The 22,255-nt window shown below is 37.5% G+C and overlaps 1 protein-coding gene across 3 annotated transcripts in view; it reads left to right on the top strand.

Annotated features, from left to right (window-relative positions):
* Nucleotides 1-22,255, top strand: part of LOC143935891 (mucin-5B-like) — a 163,805-nt gene that overhangs the window by 91,474 nt on the left and 50,076 nt on the right. The window contains exons 34-40 of one of the 3 annotated variants that reach the window (XM_077460067.1): nucleotides 1,151-1,873; nucleotides 3,810-5,192; nucleotides 7,222-7,740; nucleotides 12,444-13,166; nucleotides 14,986-15,708; nucleotides 17,371-18,318; nucleotides 20,093-20,152. In XM_077460067.1, the coding sequence (XP_077316193.1) occupies nucleotides 1,151-1,873; nucleotides 3,810-5,192; nucleotides 7,222-7,740; nucleotides 12,444-13,166; nucleotides 14,986-15,708; nucleotides 17,371-18,318; nucleotides 20,093-20,152 (5,079 nt within the window). The remainder of the gene's footprint in view (nucleotides 1-1,150; nucleotides 1,874-3,809; nucleotides 5,193-7,221; nucleotides 7,741-12,443; nucleotides 13,167-14,985; nucleotides 15,709-17,370; nucleotides 18,319-20,092; nucleotides 20,153-22,255) is intronic. The other 2 variants (XM_077460076.1, XM_077460084.1) reach the window with 2 other exon arrangements.

The raw sequence follows: 22,255 nt of genomic DNA on the forward strand, positions 1-22,255 counted from the left end.
TAGTAAATCTCCTCCTATGAGTGTTAAGGGTAGACACAGCTTATTTTTCAGTTGATATCTAACCAAGAGTTAAATGTCTCATGTGGTAAGTAGCTGAATTTAGTGCTATGTACACATTTATCACTGTCTGTCCTTGTCATACATTTTTATTATTACTCTCCCATGGGACTTATTCTTGTCACATTCTAGGAGGAAAAAAATCTATTATTTTACCAAAAAATTGACAGAAGCTATGAGCACTATTGGTTCATAGCCAGTTTATATATATAGTATATATATATATATATATATATATATATATATATATATATATATATATATATATATATATATATATATATATATATATATATATATATATATATATATATATTTAGGGGGGTAATATTTCACTTGTTTTATTCAAGCCAACATTTGGACATCTGTGAACATTTTCATATTTTTATTCAGGTTACCTTCTTTGAAATAAAGAAATATGTTGTTTACAGATATTTCAATTTCACATTCACATACTCCAAGGAAAATGGTCAGAGCAGTGACTCGCCCTCTTCCACCTACACCATTTATATAGTATTCAGGATGTAGGCTTGTCCACCTCTCCAATAGGGGAGATTTACTAAAACTGGAGCACTCAGATTTTGGTGCAATTGTGTACGGTAGCCAATCAGCTTCTAACTTCAGCTTGTTCAAATAAGCTTTGCCAAGAATACCTTTAAATTGATTTGTTTCTAAGCAGAGCTGCACCAGATTTTGCATCAGATTTTGCACCATGCAGTTTTAGTAAATGCCCTCAATGTGCCTGATAATAATAAAATGCACACTGTTTGTTCTGTTTAAACAATGTTGATTTTACTAAAAAGGATGCCTTTATAATAACGACCATCATCACAAATTCCATAGTAATGTAATACATACAATATGAATTTGCCAATTTTTCTTCCCAAAAAGTGTATTTGCTGAGATAATGGATAATATGCCAGTCCATGTTTATGGCATCCTAGACAAAGTCAGCAACACCTTTCAGTTTGGTAAAAATCCTTCTGGATAGCTGTATATGTTCCAGAATAATTTATGGAAAAACTGCATTATTTCCAAAATTCAGTTATGCAAAGACACCTTTGTAATAATGGAATCATGATTTGTGTTTCAGCACCTTCCTGTACTCCAGTCTGCTCGTGGTCACCTTGGTTTGATGTGAGTTATCCTAATTCTAATCCAGATGGGGGGGATTTTGAGACCTATACGAACATCAGAAAAGCTGGATTTCAAGTTTGTGAGAAACCACAAGACATTTCCTGCAGATCAAAGGATAGACCGGATACAGCCCTGAAAATGCTGGGACAGAACGTGACCTGTGATGTCTCCTATGGGCTTGAGTGTTACAAAAACCATCCTGTTTTCCCATGTTTAAACTTTGAAATTAAAGTCTTCTGTTGTCAGCTACCAAGTCATTGCCTAGTGCCTACAACTTCCACAACTCCATTTACCTCAACAACACTTACAACTACGCCATCAACCACCACAGTAACTGAGTCTACGACTAGCACAGAATTGACAACTACTTCAGAAGTAACAACTCCTACAACTCCATTTACTTCAACAACACTTACAACTACGCCATCAACCACCACAGTAACTGAGACTACAACTAGCACAGAATTGCCAACTACTTCAGAAGTGACAAGTCCCACAACTCCATTTACCTCAACAACACTTACAACTACGCCATCAACCACCACAGTAACTGAGTCTACAACTAGCACAGAATTGACAACTACTTCAGAAGTAACAAGTCCTACAACTCCTTTTACTTCAACTACACCATCAACCACCACATTGACCCAGTCGACAACTACGACTTTCTCTACAACAAGTAAGTGCAGTGTTTGCTATTTGTTAATAGAAGTGTTGAGAAAATGAAAAGCCATTAAAAAGTTTGTCCTTACAATGTATTTTTGTAACTGTGTGTATCAGGAAGTTAGTTTGGTGTGTATTTACTAAACTCTTCCAGTTACTTTAATCTTTCTTTTGCTTTATCTTTATCGCTTTAAATGAAATACTGCTTATGGTATTTCTTGAAATAGACCACGAAAAAGACTTGTGGCTAGCTTAGCGCAAAATATTTTTTACAACTGGATTACTCAGAATCTGGTGAAGCTTGTTAAGTTATTCGTAAAAATGTATTTATACTAAGTGAAGTGATTGGCCACATGTGATACACAGAAATTTAAAAAATCCTCCTACATAAGTTGTACATGTCTATCTGCAGTCTTTTTTTCTCTACATCCATTCAAAATGCTGAATTTTTAAAGTTATCTCAGAGTTCAGAAAAAAAGTGGTCAGAGAGCTGAAATTATACTCTGCAGAGCTCAGTAAGCAGAGTTCTGAAAGCTGATTGGAAGAAAGAGACACCCCCCCCCCTCCACACAGCTCACAGGAACAGAGCTGGGGCTGTCATTCTGGTGGTGGTCCCTGACCTATCACCATTTTTCTCTTGGTGTAAGAAAAGCTTGTCAGAAGTGATTCATGCTGATAGCAGAGCAATGAAGAAACAGACACAAATGACACTTAGTGCTCTGGATTGAGACAAGTAAACATTATAGGGGGATATGCTTTGTTCAGATTTCATGTCTGAAGATAACAACCACTTTAAGTTTTGAAAGTGAAATCTGGAAGCTAATTGGTTTCGATGCAGAACTGCACCAGATTTTGCACTCTCCAGTTTTAGTAAATCTCCCCCTACGAGTGTTAAGGGTAGACACGACTTATTTTTGTTCAGTTGATATCTAACCAAGAGTTAAATGTCTCATGTGGTAAGTAGTTGAATGTGGTGCTATGTACACATTTATCACTGTCTGTCCTCATCATACATTTTTATTATTACTCTCCCAGGGGACTTATTCCTGTCACATTCTAGGAGGAAAAAATCTATTATTTTACCAAAAAATTGGCAGAAGCTATGAGCACTGTTGGTTCATAGCCAGTTATAGTTTTTATATATATATATATATATATATATATATATATATATATATATATATATATTTAGGGGGGTAATATTTCACTTGTTTTATTCAAGCCAGCATTTGGACATCTGTGATCATTTTCAGATTTTTATTCAGGTTACCTTCTTTGAAATAAAGAAATATGTTGTTTACAGATATATCAATTTCACATTCACATACTCCAAGGAAAAGGGTCAGAGCAGTGACTCGCCCTCTTCCACCTACACCATTCATATAGTATTCAGCATTTAGGCCTGTCCACCTCTCCAATAGGGGAGATTTACTAGAACTGGAGCACTTAGAATTTGGTGCAGCTGTGTATGGTAGCCAATCAGCTTCTAACTTCAGCTTGTTCAATTAAGCTTTGCCAAGAATACCTTTAAATTGATTTGTTTCTAAGCAGAGCTGCACCAGATTTTGCACCATGCAGTTTTAGTAAATGCCCTCAATGTGCCTGATAATAATAAAATGCACAGTGTCTGTTCTGTTTAAACAATGTTGATTTTACTAAAAAGGATGCCTTTATAATAACGACCATCATCACAATTCCATAGTAATGTAATACATACAATATTAATTTGCCATTTTTTCTTCCCAAAAAGTGTTTTTGCTGAGATAATGGATAATATGCCAGTCTATGTTGAAGGCATCCTAGACAAAGTCAGCAACACCTTTCAGTTTGGTAAAAATCCTTCTGGTTAGCTGTATATGTTCCGGAATAATTTATGGAAAAACTGCATTATTTCCAAAATTCAGTTATGCAAAGACACCTTTGTAATAATGGAATCATGATTTGTGTTTCAGCACCTTCCTGTACTCCAGTCTGCTCGTGGTCACCTTGGTTTGATGTGAGTTATCCTAATTCTAATCCAGATGGGGAGGATTTTGAGACCTATACGAACATTAGAAAAGCTGGATTTCAAGTTTGTGAGAAACCACAAGACATTTCCTGCAGATCAAAGGATAGACCAGATACAGCCCTGACAGAGCTGGGACAGAACGTGACCTGTGATGTCTCCTATGGGCTTGAGTGTTACAAAAACCATCCGGTTTTTCCATGTTTAAACTTTGAAATTAAAGTCTTCTGTTGTCAGCTACCAAGTCATTGCCCGGTGCATACAACTTCCACAACTCCGTTTACCTCAACAACACTTACAACTATGCCATCAACCACCACAGTGACTGAGACTACAACTAGCACAGAATATCCAACTACTTCAGAAGTAACAACTTCCACAAGTCCATTTACCTCAACAACACTTACAACTACGCCATCAACCACCACAGTGACTGAGACTACAACTAGCACAGAATTGCCAACTACTTCAGAAGTAACAACTTCTACAACTCCATTTACTTCAACAACACTTACAACTACGCCATCAACCACCACAGTGACTGAGACTACAACTAGCACAGAATATCCAACTACTTCAGAAGTAACAACTTCCACAAGTCCATTTACCTCAACAACACTTACAACTACGCCATCAACCACCACAGTGACTGAGACTACAACTAGCACAGAATATCCAACTACTTCAGAAGTAACAACTTCCACAAGTCCATTTACCTCAACAACACTTACAACTACGCCATCAACCACCACAGTGACTGAGACTACAACTAGCACAGAATTGCCAACTACTTCAGAAGTAACAACTTCTACAACTCCATTTACTTCAACAACACTTACAACTACGCCATCAACCACCACAGTGACTGAGACTACAACTAGCACAGAATATCCAACTACTTCAGAAGTAACAACTTCCACAAGTCCATTTACCTCAACAACACTTACAACTACGCCATCAACCACCACAGTAACTGAGACTACAACTAGCACAGAATTGCCAACTACTTCAGAAGTAACAACTTCTACAACTCCATTTACTTCAACAACACTTACAACTACGCCATCAACCACCACAGTGACTGAGACTACAACTAGCACAGAATATCCAACTACTTCAGAAGTAACAACTTCTACAACTCCATTTACCTCAACAACACTTACAACTACGCCATCAACCACCACAGTAACTGAGACTACAACTAGCACAGAATTGACAACTACTTCAGAAGTAACAACTTCTACAACTCCATATACTTCAACAACACTTACAACTACGCCATCAACCACCACAGTGACCCAGTCGACAACTACGGCTTTCTCTACAACAAGTAAGTTCAGTGTTTGCTATTTGTTAATAGAAGTGTTGAGAAAATTAAAAGCCATTAAAAATGTTGTCTTTACAATGTATTTTTGTATATCAGGAAGTTATTTTGGTGTGTATTTACTAAACTCTTTCAGTTACTTTAATCTTTCTTTTGCAATAGCTATGTAATAAAGGTTTGTATTTCTAAATTACAGCATATGCACCCCTCAGTAGTAAGGACCAGTGCAGGGATCCTGGAGCTGGTGTACTCCATGGTTCCTTCTTGAAATGTCCTGCAGGTCACAGTAACAATGATGCTTATTATCACTTTAAATGAAATACCGCTTATGACATTTCTTGAAATAGAGCACGAAAAAGACTTGTGGCTAGCTTAGCGCAAAAGATTTTTTACAACTGGATTACTCAGAATCTGGAGCAGCTTGTTCAGTTATTCTTAAAAACATATTTATACTAAGTGAAGTGACTGGCCTCAGGTGATACACAGAAATGTAAAAAATCCTCCTACATAAGTTGTACATGTCTATCTGCAGTCTTCTTTTCTCTATATCCATTCAAAATGCTGAATTTTTAAAGTTATCTGAGAGTTCAGAAACAAAGTGGGCCGAGAGCTACAATTATACTCTGCAGAGCTCAGTAAGCAGAGTTCTTAAAGCTGATTGGAAGAAAGAGACACCCCCCCCCCCCCCTCCTCACAGCTCACAGGAACAGAGCTGGGGCTGGGGCTGTCATTCTGCTGGTGGTCCCTGACCTATCACCATTTTTCTCTTGGTGTAAGAAAAGCTTGTCAGAAGTGATTCTTGCTGATAGCAGAACAATGAAGAACCGGGCGAAAATTACACTTAATGCTCTGGATTGAGACAAGTAAACATTATAGGGAGATATGCTTTGTTCAGATTTCATGGCTGAGGATAACAGCCCCTGCAAGCCTTCATAGTGAAATCTGGAAGCTAATAGGTTTCTATGCAGAACTGCACCAGATTTTGCACTCTCCAGTTTTAGTAAATCTCCCCCTATGAGTGTTAAGGGTAGACACGGCTTTTTTTTCGGTTGATATCTAACCAAGAGTTGAATGTCTCATGTGTTAAGTAGATGAATTTGGTGCTATGTACACATTTATCATTGTCTGTCCTTATCATACATTTTTATTATTACTCTCCCATGGGACTTATTCTTGTCACATTCTAGGAGGAAAAAATCTATTATTTTACCAAAAAAATTGGCAGAAGCTATGAGCACTGTTGGTTCATAGCCAGTTACATATATATATATTTAGGGGGGTAATATTTCACTTGTTTTATTCAAGCCAGCATTTGGACATCTGTGATCATTTTCATATATTTATTCAGGTTACTTTCTTTGAAATAAATAAATATGTTGTTTACAGATATTTCAATTTCACATTCACATACTCCAAGGAAAAGGGTCAGAGCAGTGACTCGCCCTCTTCCACCTACACCATTCATATAGTATTCAGCATGTAGGCCTGTCCACCTCTCCAATAGGGGAGATTTACTAAAACTGGAGCACTCAGAATTTGGTGCAGCTGTGTATGGTAGCCAATCAACTTCTAACTTCAGCTTGTTCAAGTAAGCTTTGCTGAGAATACCTTTAAATTGATTTGTTTCTAAGCAGAGCTGCACCAGATTTTGCACCATGCAGTTTTAGTAAATACCCTCAATGTGCCTGAAAATAATAAAATGCACAGTGTCTGTTCTGTTTAAACAATGTTGATTTTACTAAAAATGATGTCTTTATAATAACGACCATCATCACAATTCCATAGTAATGTAATACATACAATATGAATTTGCCAAGTTTTCTTCCCAAAAAGTGTATTTGCTGAGATAATGGATAATATGCCAGTCCATGTTTATGGCATCCTAGACAAAGTCAGCGACACCTTTCAGTTTGGTAAAAATCCTTCTGGATAGCTGTATATGTTCCAGATCAATTTATGGAAAAACTACATTATTTCCAAAATTCAGTTATGCAAAGACACCTTTGTAATAATGGAATCATGATTTGTGTTTCAGCACCTTCCTGTACTCCAGTCTGCTCGTGGTCACCTTGGTTTGATGTGAGTTATTCTAATTCTAATCCAGATGGGGGGGATTTTGAGACCTATACGAACATCAGAAAAGCTGGATTTCAAGTTTGTGAGAAACCACAAGACATTTCCTGCAGATCAAAGGATAACCCGGATATAACACTGGAAGAGCTGGGACAGAACGTGACCTGTGATGTCTCCTATGGGCTTGAGTGTTACAAAAACCATCCTGTTTTTCCATGTTTAAACTTTGAAATTAAAGTCCTCTGTTGTCAGCTACCAAGTCATTGCCCAGTGCCTACAACTTCCACAACTCCATTCACCTCAACAACACTTACAACTATGCCATCAACCACCACAGTAACTGAGTCTACAACTAGCACAGAATTGCCAACTACTTCAGAAGTAACAAGTCCTACAACTCCATTTACCTCAACAACACTTACAACTACGCCATCAACCACCACAGAGACCCAGTCGACAACTACGACTTTCTCTACAACAAGTAAGTGCAGTGTTTGCTATTTGTTAATAGAAGTTTTTTAAAAGAGAAGAAGGGTCGAATGGAAGTATCGGGTAGTCGCTCACACCAACCCCATATGTAGTTCCATTCAGCCCTATAATAGATTGGACTATACCGGTACTTGGTAATAGAAAAACATCAGTAGAATTTAAAATCGATATAATATTTAATCAAAATATAAAACAAGACAATAATGAAATATCACTTGAAGAAGTACAATGATATGCACATCACAGTTGAGGTATTCCTGACGGGTTCTCCATAGGGAACATTCAACCGTAGAGGATGCACAATAATTTTCCTCGACTAGTTTCGCGGGAAAAGGCCTGCTTCTTCAGGAGGATATCTATACAAAAGTATCACAATCATTAAATAATACACACATATAAAACTATAAGCAATACAATTATCATGATGTTATTGATTTTACATACACAAATTCCCCATATGCAAAAAAGGGAGATCCGCTCACCCCACTTCAAGGAACAGGCTGCAGGCAAGGAAGTCCACAAAGTCCCCCCACGGTGAACATGGGGGATTGGTAAGCGCCGGCTCTAGATAAATAATATTATAATCGTTTATCAATTAGGTAGAAGTATATCTTGGATTAAGGAAGGGAAGAAGGACAGGAGAGGAAAGGAAGGACACCGTGATGGGTGAAACCGTGATTTTGGGGGGGGGGGGGGCGAGAGAAAGAAGGGGGGGGGGAAAATAAGAGGGAAAAAAGGGGGGGGGGAGAGAGGGGAGGGAAGAAAAAAAAAAATAAAAAATAAAAATAAAAAAAAAGGGGGGGGGGGAAAGGGGGAGGAGGAGGGGAAGGGGAAAGGGGGAGGGGAAGGGAGGGGAAAAAAGAAGAGAAGGGAAGGGTGAAGGGTGATAGGTGTAAGGGTAAAGGCTACATATAGTTCCAAAGGTATAAGATCAAAAAGTGATTTAAACCATAATATCTCATATAAATTATATGTTTAAAATCAAAGTGAGTAGTCAAGTGTATCCAATGTGGATTAAATAATATGAAGAGAAAATTAGAGAGGAACCCTTCACCCAAGTAAGAATCCTTAATTCCAAAAGGGGTTAAGATAAAAGCGAATCGGCTTACCAAAGAGCCAATCAAGAGATCGTGTAAGAACAAGACACCAAAATGGTTAAGCAGGCTTGCAAGGATATTGTACCATTCGCTGAGTATCAGATACCAGGTCCACTGTTAGATAGCTTAATGGCCATCAATACTGTAAAAGGGATGTAAAACATTTAAATATAAAGAAGGTAGGAGGACCGCAGGCATTACCAAGCCAATGCGTCAAAGAAAGAGTTTACACAAATTCGTAAATAAGTAAATAGCATCATATATAGTGGTTACCTGTATAACCACTATATATGATGCTATTTACTTATTTACGAATTTGTGTAAACTCTTTCTTTGACGCATTGGCTTGGTAATGCCTGCGGTCCTCCTACCTTCTTTATATTTAAATGTTTTACATCCCTTTTACAGTATTGATGGCCATTAAGCTATCTAACAGTGGACCTGGTATCTGATACTCAGCGAATGGTACAATATCCTTGCAAGCCTGCTTAACCATTTTGGTGTCTTGTTCTTACACGATCTCTTGATTGGCTCTTTGGTAAGCCGATTCGCTTTTATCTTAACCCCCTTTGGAATTAAGGATTCTTACTTGGGTGAAGGGTTCCTCTCTAATTTTCTCTTCATATTATTTAATCCACATGGATACACTTGACTACTCACGTTTGAATTTTTACACATATATTTATATGAGATATTATGGTTTAAATCACTTTTTGATCTTATACCTTTGGAACTATATGTAGCCACTTTAACCTATTCCACCCTCACTCCTTCTCCCTTCCCTTCCTTCCCTCTTTTCCCCTCCCTTCCCCCTTTCCCTTCCCCTTCCCCCTCCCCCTTTCCCCCCCCCCCCCTTTTTTTTTTTTTTTTTTTTTTTATTTTTTTTTTTTTTTTTCTTCCCTCCCCTCTCTCCCCCCCCCCCTTTTTTCCCTCTTATTTCCCCCCCCTTCTTTCTCTCCCCCCCCCCCCAAATCACGGTTTCACCAATCACGGTGTCCTTCCTTTCCTCTCCTGTCCTTCTTCCCTTCCTTAATCCAAGATATACTTCTACCTAATTGATAAACGATTATAATATTATTTATCTAGAGCCGGCGCTTACCAATCCCCCATGTTCACCGTGGGGGGACTTTGTGGACTTCCTTGCCTGCAGCCTGTTCCTTGAAGTGGGGTGAGCGGATCTCCCTTTTTTGCATATGGGGAATTTGTGTATGTAAAATCAATAACATCATGATAATTGTATTGCTTATAGTTTTATATGTGTGTATTATTTAATGATTGTGATACTTTTGTATAGATATCCTCCTGAAGAAGCGGGCCTTTCCCGCGAAACTAGTCGAGGAAAATTATTGTGCATCCTCTACGGTTGAATGTTCCCTATGGAGAACCCGTCAGGAATACCTCAACTGTGATGTGCATATCATTGTACTTCTTCAAGTGATATTTCATTATTGTCTTGTTTTATATTTTGATTAAATATTATATCGATTTTAAATTCTACTGATGTTTTTCTATTACCAAGTACCGGTATAGTCCAATCTATTATAGGGCTGAATGGAACTACATATGGGGTTGGTGTGAGCGACTACCCGATACTTCCATTCGACCCTTCTTCTCTTTTAAAAAACTACAAATTCTGGATGATGGTACGTTATACAATATTTATAATGATTTAGACCAGAGGCGATACTCATAATATGTGATTGTTAATAGAAGTGTTGAGAAAATGAAAAGCCATTAAAAAGTTTGTCCTTACAATGTATTTTTGTAACTGTTTGTATCAGTAAGTTAGTTTGGTGTGTATTTACTAAAACTCTTCCAGTTACTTTAATCTTTCTTTTGCTTTTATCTTTATCACTTTAAATGAAATACCGCTTATGGCATTTCTTGAAATAGACCACGAAAAAGACTTGTGGCTAGCTTAGTGTAAAAGATTTTTTACAACTGGAGTACTCAGAATCTGGAGCAGATTGTTCAGTTATTTGTAAAAATTTTATACTAAGTGAAGTGACTGGCCTCAGGTGATACACAGAAATGTAAAAAAATCCTCCTACATAAGTTGTACATGTCTATCTGCAGTCTTCTTTTTTCTGCATCCATTCAAAATGCTGAATTTTTAAAGTTATCTGAGAGTTCAGAAAAAAAGTGGGCAGAGAGCTGAAATTATACTCTGCAGAGCTCAGTAAGCAGAGTTCGGAAAGCTGATTGGAAGAAAGAGACCCCCCCCCCCCTCCACACAGCTCATAGGAACAGAGCTGGGGCTGTCATTCTGCTGGTGGTCCCTGACCTATCACCATTTTTCTCTTGGTTTAAGAAAAGCTTGTCAGAAGTGATTCATGCTGATAGCAGAGCAATGAAGAAACAGACAAAAATGACACTTAGTGCTCTGGATTGAGACAAGTAAACATTATAGGGGGATATGCTTTGTTCAGATTTCATGTCTGAGGATAACAGCCACTTTAAGTTTTGAAAGTGAAATCTGGAAGCTAATTGGTTTCTATGCAGAACTGCACCAGATTTTGCATTCTCTAGTTTTAGTAAATCTCCCCCTATGAGTGTTAAGGGTAGACACGACTTATTTTTTAAGTTGATATCTAACCAAGAGTTAAACGTCTCATGTGGCAAGTTGTTGAATTTGGTGCTATGTACACATTTATCATTGTCTGTCCTTATCATACATTTTTATTATTACTCTCCCATGGGACTTATTCTTGTCACATTCTAGGAGGAAATAATCTATTATTTTACTATAAAATTGGCAGAAGCTGTGAGCACTGTTGGTTCATAGCCAGTTATAGTTTTTTTTAATATATATATATATATATATATATATATATTTGGGGGGGTAATATTTAATTTGTTTTATTCAAGCCAGCATTTGGACATCTGTGATCATTTTCATATTTTTATTCAGGTTACCTTCTTTGAAATAAATAAATATGTTGTTTACAGATATTTCAATTTCACATTCCCATACTCCAAGGAAAAGGGTCAGAGCAGTGACTCTCCCGCTTCCACCTACACCATTCATATAGTATTCAGGATGTAGGCTTGTCCACCTCTCCAATAGGGGAGATTTACTAAAACTGGAGCACTCAGAATTTGGTGCAGCTGTGTATGGTAGCCAATCAGCTTCTAACTTCAGCTTGTTCAATTAAGCTTTGCCAAGAAGACCTTTAAATTGATTTGTTTCTAAGCAGAGCTGCACCAGATTTTGCACCATGCAGTTTTAGTAAATACCCTCAATGTGCCTGATAATAATAAAATGCACAGTGTCTGTTCTGTTTAAACAATATTGATTTTACTAAAAAGGATGTCTTTATAATAACGACCATCATCACAATTCCATAGTAATGTAATACATACAATATGAATTTGTCAATTTTTCTTCCCAAAAAGTGTATTTGCTGAGATAATGCATAATATGCCAGTCCATGTTTATGGCATCCTAGACAAAGTCAGCAACACCTTTCAGTTTGGTAAAAATCCTTCTGGTTAGCTGTATATGTTCCGGAATAATTTATGGAAAAACTGCATTATTTCCAAAATTCAGTTATGCAAAGACACCTTTGTAATAATGGAATCATGATTTGTGTTTCAGCACCTTCCTGTACTCCAGTCTGCTCGTGGTCACCTTGGTTTGATGTGAGTTATCCTAATTCTAATCCAGATGGGGGGGATTTTGAGACCTATACGAACATCAGAAAAGCTGGATTTCAAGTTTGTGAGAAACCACAAGACATTTCCTGCAGATCAAAGGATAGAGTGGATACAGCCCTGAAAGAGCTGGGACAGAACGTGACCTGTGATGTCTCCTATGGGCTTGAGTGTTACAAAAACCATCCTGTTTTTCCATGTTTAAACTTTGAAATTAAAGTCTTCTGTTGTCAGCTACCAAGTCATTGCCCAGTGCCTACAACTTCCACAACTCCATTTAGCTCAACAACAGTTACAACTACACCATCAACCACCACAGTAACTGAGACTACAACTAGCACAGAATTTACAACTACTTCAGAATTAACAACTTCTACAACTCCATTTACTTCAACAACACTTACAACTACGCCATCAACCACCACAGTAACTGAGTCTACAACTAGCACAGAACTGACAACTACTTCAGAAGTAACAACTCCTACAACTCCTTTTACTTCAACAACACTTACAACTACGCCATCAACCACCACAGTAACTGAGTCTACAACTAGCACAGAATCGACAACTACTTCAGAAGTAACAACTTCTACAACTCCTTTTACTTCAACTACACCATCAACCACCACATTGACCCAGTCGACAACTACGACTTTTTCTACAACAAGTAAGTGCAGTGTTTGCTATTTGTTAATAGAAGTGTTAAGAAAATGAAAAGCCATTAAAAGTTTGTCTTTATAATGTATTTTTGTAACTGTGTGTATCAGGAAGTTAGTTTGGTGTGTATTTACTAAACTCTTCCAGTTACTTTAATCTTTTTTTTGCAATAGATATGTAATAAAGGTGTGTATCTCTAAATTACAGCATATGCACCCCTCAGTAGTAAGGACCAATGCAGGGATCCTGGAGCTGGTGTACTCCATGGTTCCTTCTTGAAATGTCCTGCAGGTCACAGTAACAATGATGCTTCTTATCGCTTTAAATTAAATACCGCTTATGGCATTTCTTGAAATAGACCATGAAAAAGACTTGTGGCTAGCTTAGCGCAAAAGATTTTTTACAACTGGATTACTCAGAATCTGGAGCAGCTTGTTCAGTTATTCTTAAAAACGTATTTATACTAAGTGAAGTGACTGGCCTCAGGTGATACACAGAAATGTAAAAAATCCTCCTACATAAGTTGTACATGTCTATCTGCAGTCTTCTTTTCTCTACATCCATTCAAAATGCTGAATTTTTAAAGTTAGCAGAGTTCTGAAAGCTGATTGGAAGAAAGAGACACGCCCCCCCCCCCTCCACACAGCTCACAGGAACAGAGCTGGGGCTGTCATTCTGCTGGTGGTCCCTGACCTATCACCATTTTTCTCTTGGTGTAAGAAAAGCTTGTCAGAAGTGATTCATGCTGATAGCAGAGCAATGAAGAAACAGACAAAAATTACACTTAATGCTCTGGATTGAGACAAGTAAACATTATTTTTTTCAGTTGATATCTAACCAAGAGTTAAATGTCTCATGTGGTAAGTAGTTGAATGTGGTGATATGTACACATTTATCATTGTCTGTCCTTATCATACATTTTTGTTATTACTCTCCCAGGGGACTTATTCTTGTCACATTCTAGGAGGAAAAAATCTATTATTTTTCCAAAAAAATTGCAGAAGCTATGAGCACTGTTGGTTCATAGCCAGGAATCGTTTTTTATTTTTGTTTTTTTATATATATTTAGGGGGGTAATGTTTCACTTGTTTTATTCAAGCCAGCATTTGGACATCTGTGATAATTTTCATATTTTTATTCAGGTTACCTTCTTTGAAATAAAGAAATATGTTGTTTACAGATATTTCAATTTCACATTCACATACTCCAAGGAAAAGGGTCAGAGCAGTGACTCGCCCTCTTCCACCTACACCCTTCATATAGTATTCAGCATGTAGGCCTGTCCACCTCTCCAATAGGGGAGATTTACTAAAACTGGAGCACTCAGAATTTGGTGCAGCTGTGTATGGTAGCCAATCAACTTCTAACTTCAGCTTGTTCAAGTAAGCTTTGCTGAGAATACCTTTAAATTGATTTGTTTCTAAGCAGAGCTGCACCAGATTTTGCACCATGCAGTTTTAGTAAATACCCTCAATGTGCCTGAAAATAATAAAATGCACAGTGTCTGTTCTGTTTAAACAATGTTGATTTTACTAAAAATGATGTCTTTATAATAACGACCATCATCACAATTCCATAGTAATGTAATACATACAATATGAATTTGCCAATTTTTCTTCCCAAAAAGTGTATTTGCTGAGATAATGCATAATATGCCAGTCCATGTTTATGGCATCCTAGACAAAGTCAGCAACACCTTTCAGTTTGGTAAAAATCCTTCTGGATAGCTGTATATGTTCCGGATCAATTTATGGAAAAACTACATTATTTCCAAAATTCAGTTATGCAAAGACACCTTTGTAATAATGGAATCATGATTTGTGTTTCAGCACCTTCCTGTACTCCAGTCTGCTCGTGGTCACCTTGGTTTGATGTGAGTTATCCTAATTCTAATCCAGATGGGGGGGATTTTGAGACCTATACGAACATCAGAAAAGCTGGATTTCAAGTTTGTGAGAAACCACAAGACATTTCCTGCAGATCAAAGGATAGACCAGATACAGCCCTGAAAGAGCTGGGACAGAACGTGACCTGTGATGTCTCCTATGGGCTTGAGTGTTACAAAAACCATCCTGTTTTTCCATGTTTAAACTTTGAAATTAAAGTCTTCTGTTGTCAGCTACCAAGTCATTGCACAGTGCCTACAACTTCCACAACTCCATTTACCTCAACAACACTTACAACTACGCCATCAACCACCACAGTAACTGAGACTACAACTAGCACAGAATTGACAACTACTTCAGAATTAACAACTTCTACAACTCCATTTACTTCAACAACACTTACAACTACGCCATCAACCACCACAGTAACTGAGACTACAACTAGCACAGAATTGCCAACTACTTCAGAAGTAACAAGTCCCACAACTCCATTTACCTCAACAACACTTACAACTACGCCATCAACCACCACAGTAACTGAGTCTACAACTAGCACAGAATTGACAACTACTTCAGAAGTAACAAGTCCTACAACTCCTTTTACTTCAACTACACCATCAACCACCACATTGACCCAGTCGACAACTACGACTTTCTCTACAACAAGTAAGTGCAGTGTTTGCTATTTGTTAATAGAAGTGTTAAGAAAATGAAAAGCCATTAAAAGTTTGTCTTTATAATGTATTTTTGTAACTATGTGTATCAGGAAGTTAGTTTGGTGTGTATTTACTAAACTCTTCCAGTTACTTTAATCTTTCTTTTGCAATAGATATGTAATAAAGGTGTGTATCTCTAAATTACAGCATATGCACCCCTCAGTAGTAAGGACCAGTGCAGGGATCCTAGAGCTGGTGTACTCCATGGTTCCTTCTTGAAATATCCTGCAGGTCACAGTAACAATGATGTTTCTGATCGCTTTAAATGAAATACCGCTTATGGCATTTCTTGAAATAGACCATGAAAAAGACTTGTGGCTAGCATAGTGCAAAAGATTTTGTAAAACTGGAGTACTCAGAATCTGGTGCAGCTTGTTCAGTTATTCGTAAAAACGTATTTATACTAAGTGAAGTGACTGGCTGGTGGTCCCTGACCTATCACTATTTTTCTCTTGGTGTAAGAAAAGCTTGTCAGAAGTGATTCATGCTGATAGCAGAGCAATGAAGAAACAGACAAAATGACACTTAGTGCTCTGGATTGAGACAAGTAAACATTATAGGGGGATATGCTTTGTTCAGATTTCATGTCTGAGGATAACAACCACTTTAAGCTTTGATAGTGAAATCTGGAAGCTAATTGGTTTCTATGCAGAACTGCACCAGATTTTGCACTCTCTAGTTTTAGTAAATCTCCCCCTATGAGCGTTAAGGGTAGACACGGCTTATTTTTCAGTTGATATCTAACCAAGAGTTAAATGTCTCATGTGGTAAGTAGTTGAATTTGGTGCTATGTACACATTTATCATTGTCTGTCCTTATCATACATATTTATTATTACTCTCCCATGGGACTTATTCTTGTCACATTCTAGGAGGAAAAAATCTATTATTTTACCAATCAATTGGCAGAAGCTATGAGCAATGTTGTTTTTTTATATATATATTTGGGGTGGGGAGTAATATTTCACTTGTTTTATTCAAGCCAGTATTTGGATATCTGTGATCATTTTCATATTTTTATTCAGGTTACCTTCTTTGAAATAAAGAAATATGTTGTTTACAGATATTTCAATTTCACATTCACATACCCTAAGGAAAAGGGTCAGAGCAGTGACTCGCCCTCTTCCACCTACACCATTCATATAGTATTCAGCATGTAGGCCTGTCCACCTCTCCAATAGGGGAGATTTACTAGAACTGGAGCACTCAGAATTTGGTGCAGCTGCGTATGGCAGCCAATCAGCTTCTAACTTCAGCTTGTTCAATTAAGCTTTTCCAAGAATACCTTTAAATTGATTTGTTTCTATGCAGAGCTGCACCAGATTTTGCACCATGCAGTTTTAGTAAATACCCTCAATGTGCCTGATAATAATAAAATGCACACTGTCTATTTTGTTTAAACAATGTTAATTTCACTAAAAAGGATGTCTTTATAATAACGACTATATGTTTATGGCATCCTAGAAAAAGTCAGCAACACCTTTCAGTTTGGTAAAAATCCTTCTGGATAGCTGTATATGTTCCGGAATAATTTATGGAAAAACTGCATTATTTCCAAAATTCAGTTATGCAAAGACACCTTTGTAATAATGGAATCATGATTTGTGTTTCAGCACCTTCCTGTACTCCAGTCTGCTCGTGGTCACCTTGGTTTGATGTGAGTTATCCTAATTCTAATCCAGATGGGGGGGATTTTGAGACCTATACGAACATCAGAAAAGCTGGATTTCAAGTTTGTGAGAAACCACAAGACATTTCCTGCAGATCAAAGGATAGACCGGATACAGCCCTGAAAGGGCTGGGACAGAACGTGACCTGTGATGTCTCCTATGGGCTTGAGTGTTACAAAAACCATCCTGTTTTTCCATGTTTAAACTTTGAAATTAAAGTCTTCTGTTGTCAGCTACCAAGTCATTGCCCAGTGCCTACAACTTCCACAACTCCATTTACCTCAACAACACTTACAACTACGCCATCAACCACCACAGTAACTGAGTCTACAACTAGCACAGAAATGACAACTACTTCAGAAGTAACAAATTCCACAACTCCATTTACTTCAACAACACTTACAACTACGCCATCAACCACCACAGTAACTGAGACTACAACTAGCACAGAATTGCCAACTACTTCAGAGATAACAAGTCCTACAACTCCATTTACCTCAACAACACTTACAACTACGCCATCAACCACCACAGTAACTGAGTCTACAACTAGCACAGAACTGACAACTACTTCAGAAGTAACAACTCCTACAACTCCATTTACTTCAACAACACTTACAACTACGCCATCAACCACCACAGTAACTGAGTCTACAACTAGCACAGAATTGACAACTACTTCAGAAGTAACAACTCCAACAACTCATTTTACTTCAACAACACTTACAACTACGCCATCAACTACCACAGTAACTGAGTCTACAACTAGCACAAAATATCCAACTACTTCAGAAGTAACAACTCCTACAACTCCGTTTACTTCAACAACACTTACAACTACGCCATCAACCACCACAGAGACACAGTCAACAACTACAACTTTCTCTACAAGTAAGTGCAGTGTTTGCTATTTGTTAATAGAAGTGTTAAGAAAACGAAAAGCCATTAAAAGTTTGTCTTTATAATGTATTTTTGTAACTGTGTATCAGGAAGTTAGTTTGGTGTGTGTTTACTAAACTTTTCCAGTTACTTTAATCTTTCTCTTGCAATGGATATGCAATAATGGTGTGTATCAGCATACGTACTCCATAGTAGTAAGGACCAGTGCAGGGATGCTGGACCTGGAGTACTTCATGGCAGTGTTGCCAAGTTGCCAACCCCCTGAAGTGAAATTTACTGGCAGGACGCCAACATTTACAAACAGCACCAATTTCTTACTGGCACTGCAAAAAAGTACATAGCCTCCCTGGCAGTATTCCCGAGTCTAGCTCAGGGTAAGTTTTAAATACCATAAGCAGTATTCCCAAGCCAGACTCGGGACCGCAATGCTGGATCCATGGAGGGGCTTACTTACCTTGTCCCCTGGATCAAGCGATGTCCCCCCGCTGTGATCTGTGAGCTATCCTCCGCTCGATCTTTCACATTGCCGAGCTCCGTTCCCTGTGAGCATTGCGACACACGGGGACGGAGTTCGGCGCCAAATTCAAAAAGTAAAATTCAGAGTATAGATACAGTATAATGTAATCTTACAGATTACAGTATGGTATCAAATAATTACACATCCCCTTTGTCCCTAGTGGTTTGTCCAGTGCCCTGCATACAGTTTTATATAATAAATATTGTTCTTTATGCCAGGAAACTGGAGATTGTCCATAACAACCAAAAAATCTCAGTTTAAATCAAAAGTGGTTATAGATCAGCTAGAAAACAGCAATAATTCATTAGAATCACTCGCAGAATTGAGCGATAGTAATTTGTGGGGAAATTCGTCATCAAACACTAAAAGTAATGACAGCGACAATTCTGCAACTCAGCATATTCCAGTGTTTTTGATTTGATTACATTATTGAATAATTTTTATTATTATTATATTATTATTTGTTATAATTATTTATAGTTATTTATTTTATCATATATCTATATCTAGCTATCTATCTATCTCTAATATATATATATATATATATATATATATATATATATATATATATATAAAAATCATTTATGATTTCATATTCAAATTTTACCATACCTGGGATGTTTATTAGACTCTTGTTTGGACAGATTTAAGTGAATTATTTCTAAGAATTACAGGCCTACAATATAAAACGCCAAATTTCCATGCAAAATAATGGTACCGCTTTCAGCACCTAAAATCTGAAATAATCATACCGCCAGGGAGGTTAAAAAGGGCATTTTCAGTGCTAAACTCAAAATTGTCACTCTTTTTTTGTTTATAGCACAAAAAATAAAAAACTACAGAGATGATCAAATAACACCAAAAGAAAACTCTATTTGTGGGAAAAAAAAGGACATCAATTTTGTTTGGGTACAGCGTCCTTGGCGCCCCATTAACTGTAGTAGAACTATTCTACTCGGTGCCACTCAAATCGCTCCAACTTAGAAAGAGGTTCCTGCACTACTTTTGGTGCAACTTCAATACAATTTGCATTGACTTCTGTTAAAGAAGTCATATGCAAGCCACAATGAAGCTTTGCAGGGATGTCGGAGCGAAAGTTGCGTGACTTTGAAGCTGCAGCAGTGAGAACAAGGGCTGACAAGCTGACATTAGAAGCTGATTGATTACTATCCACACCTGCTCCAGGGTCTTCTCCCCCCACTGTGTTTTCTTGTTATTAATGATAATATATCTTATTTATTCATACAGAAGAGCATGTTATAATTATCACACCTACAACAACAGCCCGAACACCAGAACACCAGAAAGGTAATTTTCATAATGATTTGAGATAAAATAAAAATGATGTAGTTTTACTACACTGTGAGTAGTTTAATAGCATTGAGAACATGAGGAAATATTTATTGAAGGGTCATTTATATAGCTAACCATGTTAGCCACCGATTAATGTAGAAGGTTTGGAGTTTAAGTAATACCCTTTACCCAGGCAGACCTAAAACCCCAGGTATTGTTATGCTGAAAATATCTCAGGCTGGGTGGAAAATATCCTAAAACACTTGGTCTGTATAAAACACCTAGCTAAATTTAAGACACAACTGATCTCTTAAATAAACTCACTGCCATTGGCCCCATACTTGAAGGAGCCACTCTAACCGCCATGGATAGGGAGTTTTTATATACCAACATTCCGCATGATGATGGTATTGCAGCCTGACTGCGTTGTATTAAGAAATTGGAACAGTCTAACTTATTGTTTCTCTCTTTCAAATGTTTTTGAACAAAAGGAAATTAACGGTTGGTCATGTTGTCTTCCCACCCGGCACAGTTTGCTCCCAGATGAGGTGTCCGGGGGCACTTGACAATACGCTGTACTTTACATTCAACATCTAGAATTACTTACATTATTCACATATGATGGCTATTGTTGCTCTATTCATACTTTTTTTCATGAAATGATTTACTAGATCCTACTATAGGCAGATATTGTTCATTTTTCTTATTGTTCTTTCTGATTAGCTTCAATAAAAATATTGAACAAGAAATTGCAACAGTCTAATAATCCAATTACCCAGTTTATACCATTTATTCTGACCTAAAACTACTTTCCCTTTGATCAAAACCTCTGCCCCAACACATAAACCCTTTTATGGCTTAAATAGAGGCGTACCTAGCCACATACCACAGAAAACTCATGGCCTACTTTCACTTCATTGATGGTACTTTGATTAGCTGGACAGCAAGGGAGGAGGATCCTTACCAATTTCACAGGAATTCAACAACTTCCACCACACAAAAATTCTCCATACACATTTGTACGATTTGTCATACAACTTTGGACTATTCTTTTCAATGGCACCCATTTAAATCGGTGCAACTGAAAGTCGCATTGACTTTGAAAAGGTGCCTGGACTACTTTGGTGTGACTTTAATCCATAGAATGTAAAGTCGGATCAAAATCACACCAAAAGTTGTCTCAATGTCAAAGTAAAATTTAATTGAACCACTTACAAACAGTAATTAATCTCCTAGACACTGCAAAATATATTAAAAGGAACATCAATTTACAGAACACCCACAGACTCTCCCACATATCTCAATCAGACAAGCAATAAGGTGCAATCATGTCTGCTTACACACCACAGACAGAAATTACTAACTGGAACACCTCAAGACGAAGAGATTTAATAAAACAGTGTTATAAATTAATAAACACAAAGATCAGGAAAACAGAAAATATTGCCCAGAGCCAGTCTTTACCACTATAAAAAGACAGAAGCGGAGAATTGGGTTCTTCCAGTCATATACAGTACAACCCATGCCTAGAAGTTCTAAGATCAATTGCAAATGAGCGCGAGTCTTTGCCGCATGAAGATGGGAAACCTTGAGAAATATTCCCAGAACTGCTACTAGTATCATATCAACAACTACCCAACCTAAGACAGCTTATTGTGAGAAGTTCCCTAAACAGCCCCACCCCAAATTGAATATCTCCCTGCATGAAGATATATTCATGGCACTGATAGTGTTACAAGATCATTGGTGATCTGAGAACGAGGTATAATAAAGATGAAGCCTGTGAGATCTGTATTTAAAGAGGAGAACAGAAAACACATGTGGTTTACTTGCATTCTGAGTTTAATGTGAGCTTGTTGGTATAGTCTCCTGAAGTCGCATTACAAATCATTAAAGCTCCCCCTAGCTGCAGTCTAGTAATAACATTAGTGGGAGGTTTATTCATTTACTTGCTACAATAGGATAGCCACACCAGGATGACATGGTAACTTTTGCTGCAGATTCTTATATGGTTTATACATGATTGTGTGCAAAATGTCCTGCAGGACTCTATGTTGAGGAGATAACTCATGCCCTTCACCAACAAATGAACCTTTCTAAGATTCACAATTACAATAA

The sequence above is a fragment of the Lithobates pipiens genome, unplaced genomic scaffold, assembly GCF_037356315.1.
Source record: "Lithobates pipiens isolate NorthernLeopardFrog02 unplaced genomic scaffold, aLitPip1_a1.2 Scaffold_10, whole genome shotgun sequence".
In the NCBI taxonomy this organism is placed as follows: domain Eukaryota; kingdom Metazoa; phylum Chordata; class Amphibia; order Anura; family Ranidae; genus Lithobates; species Lithobates pipiens.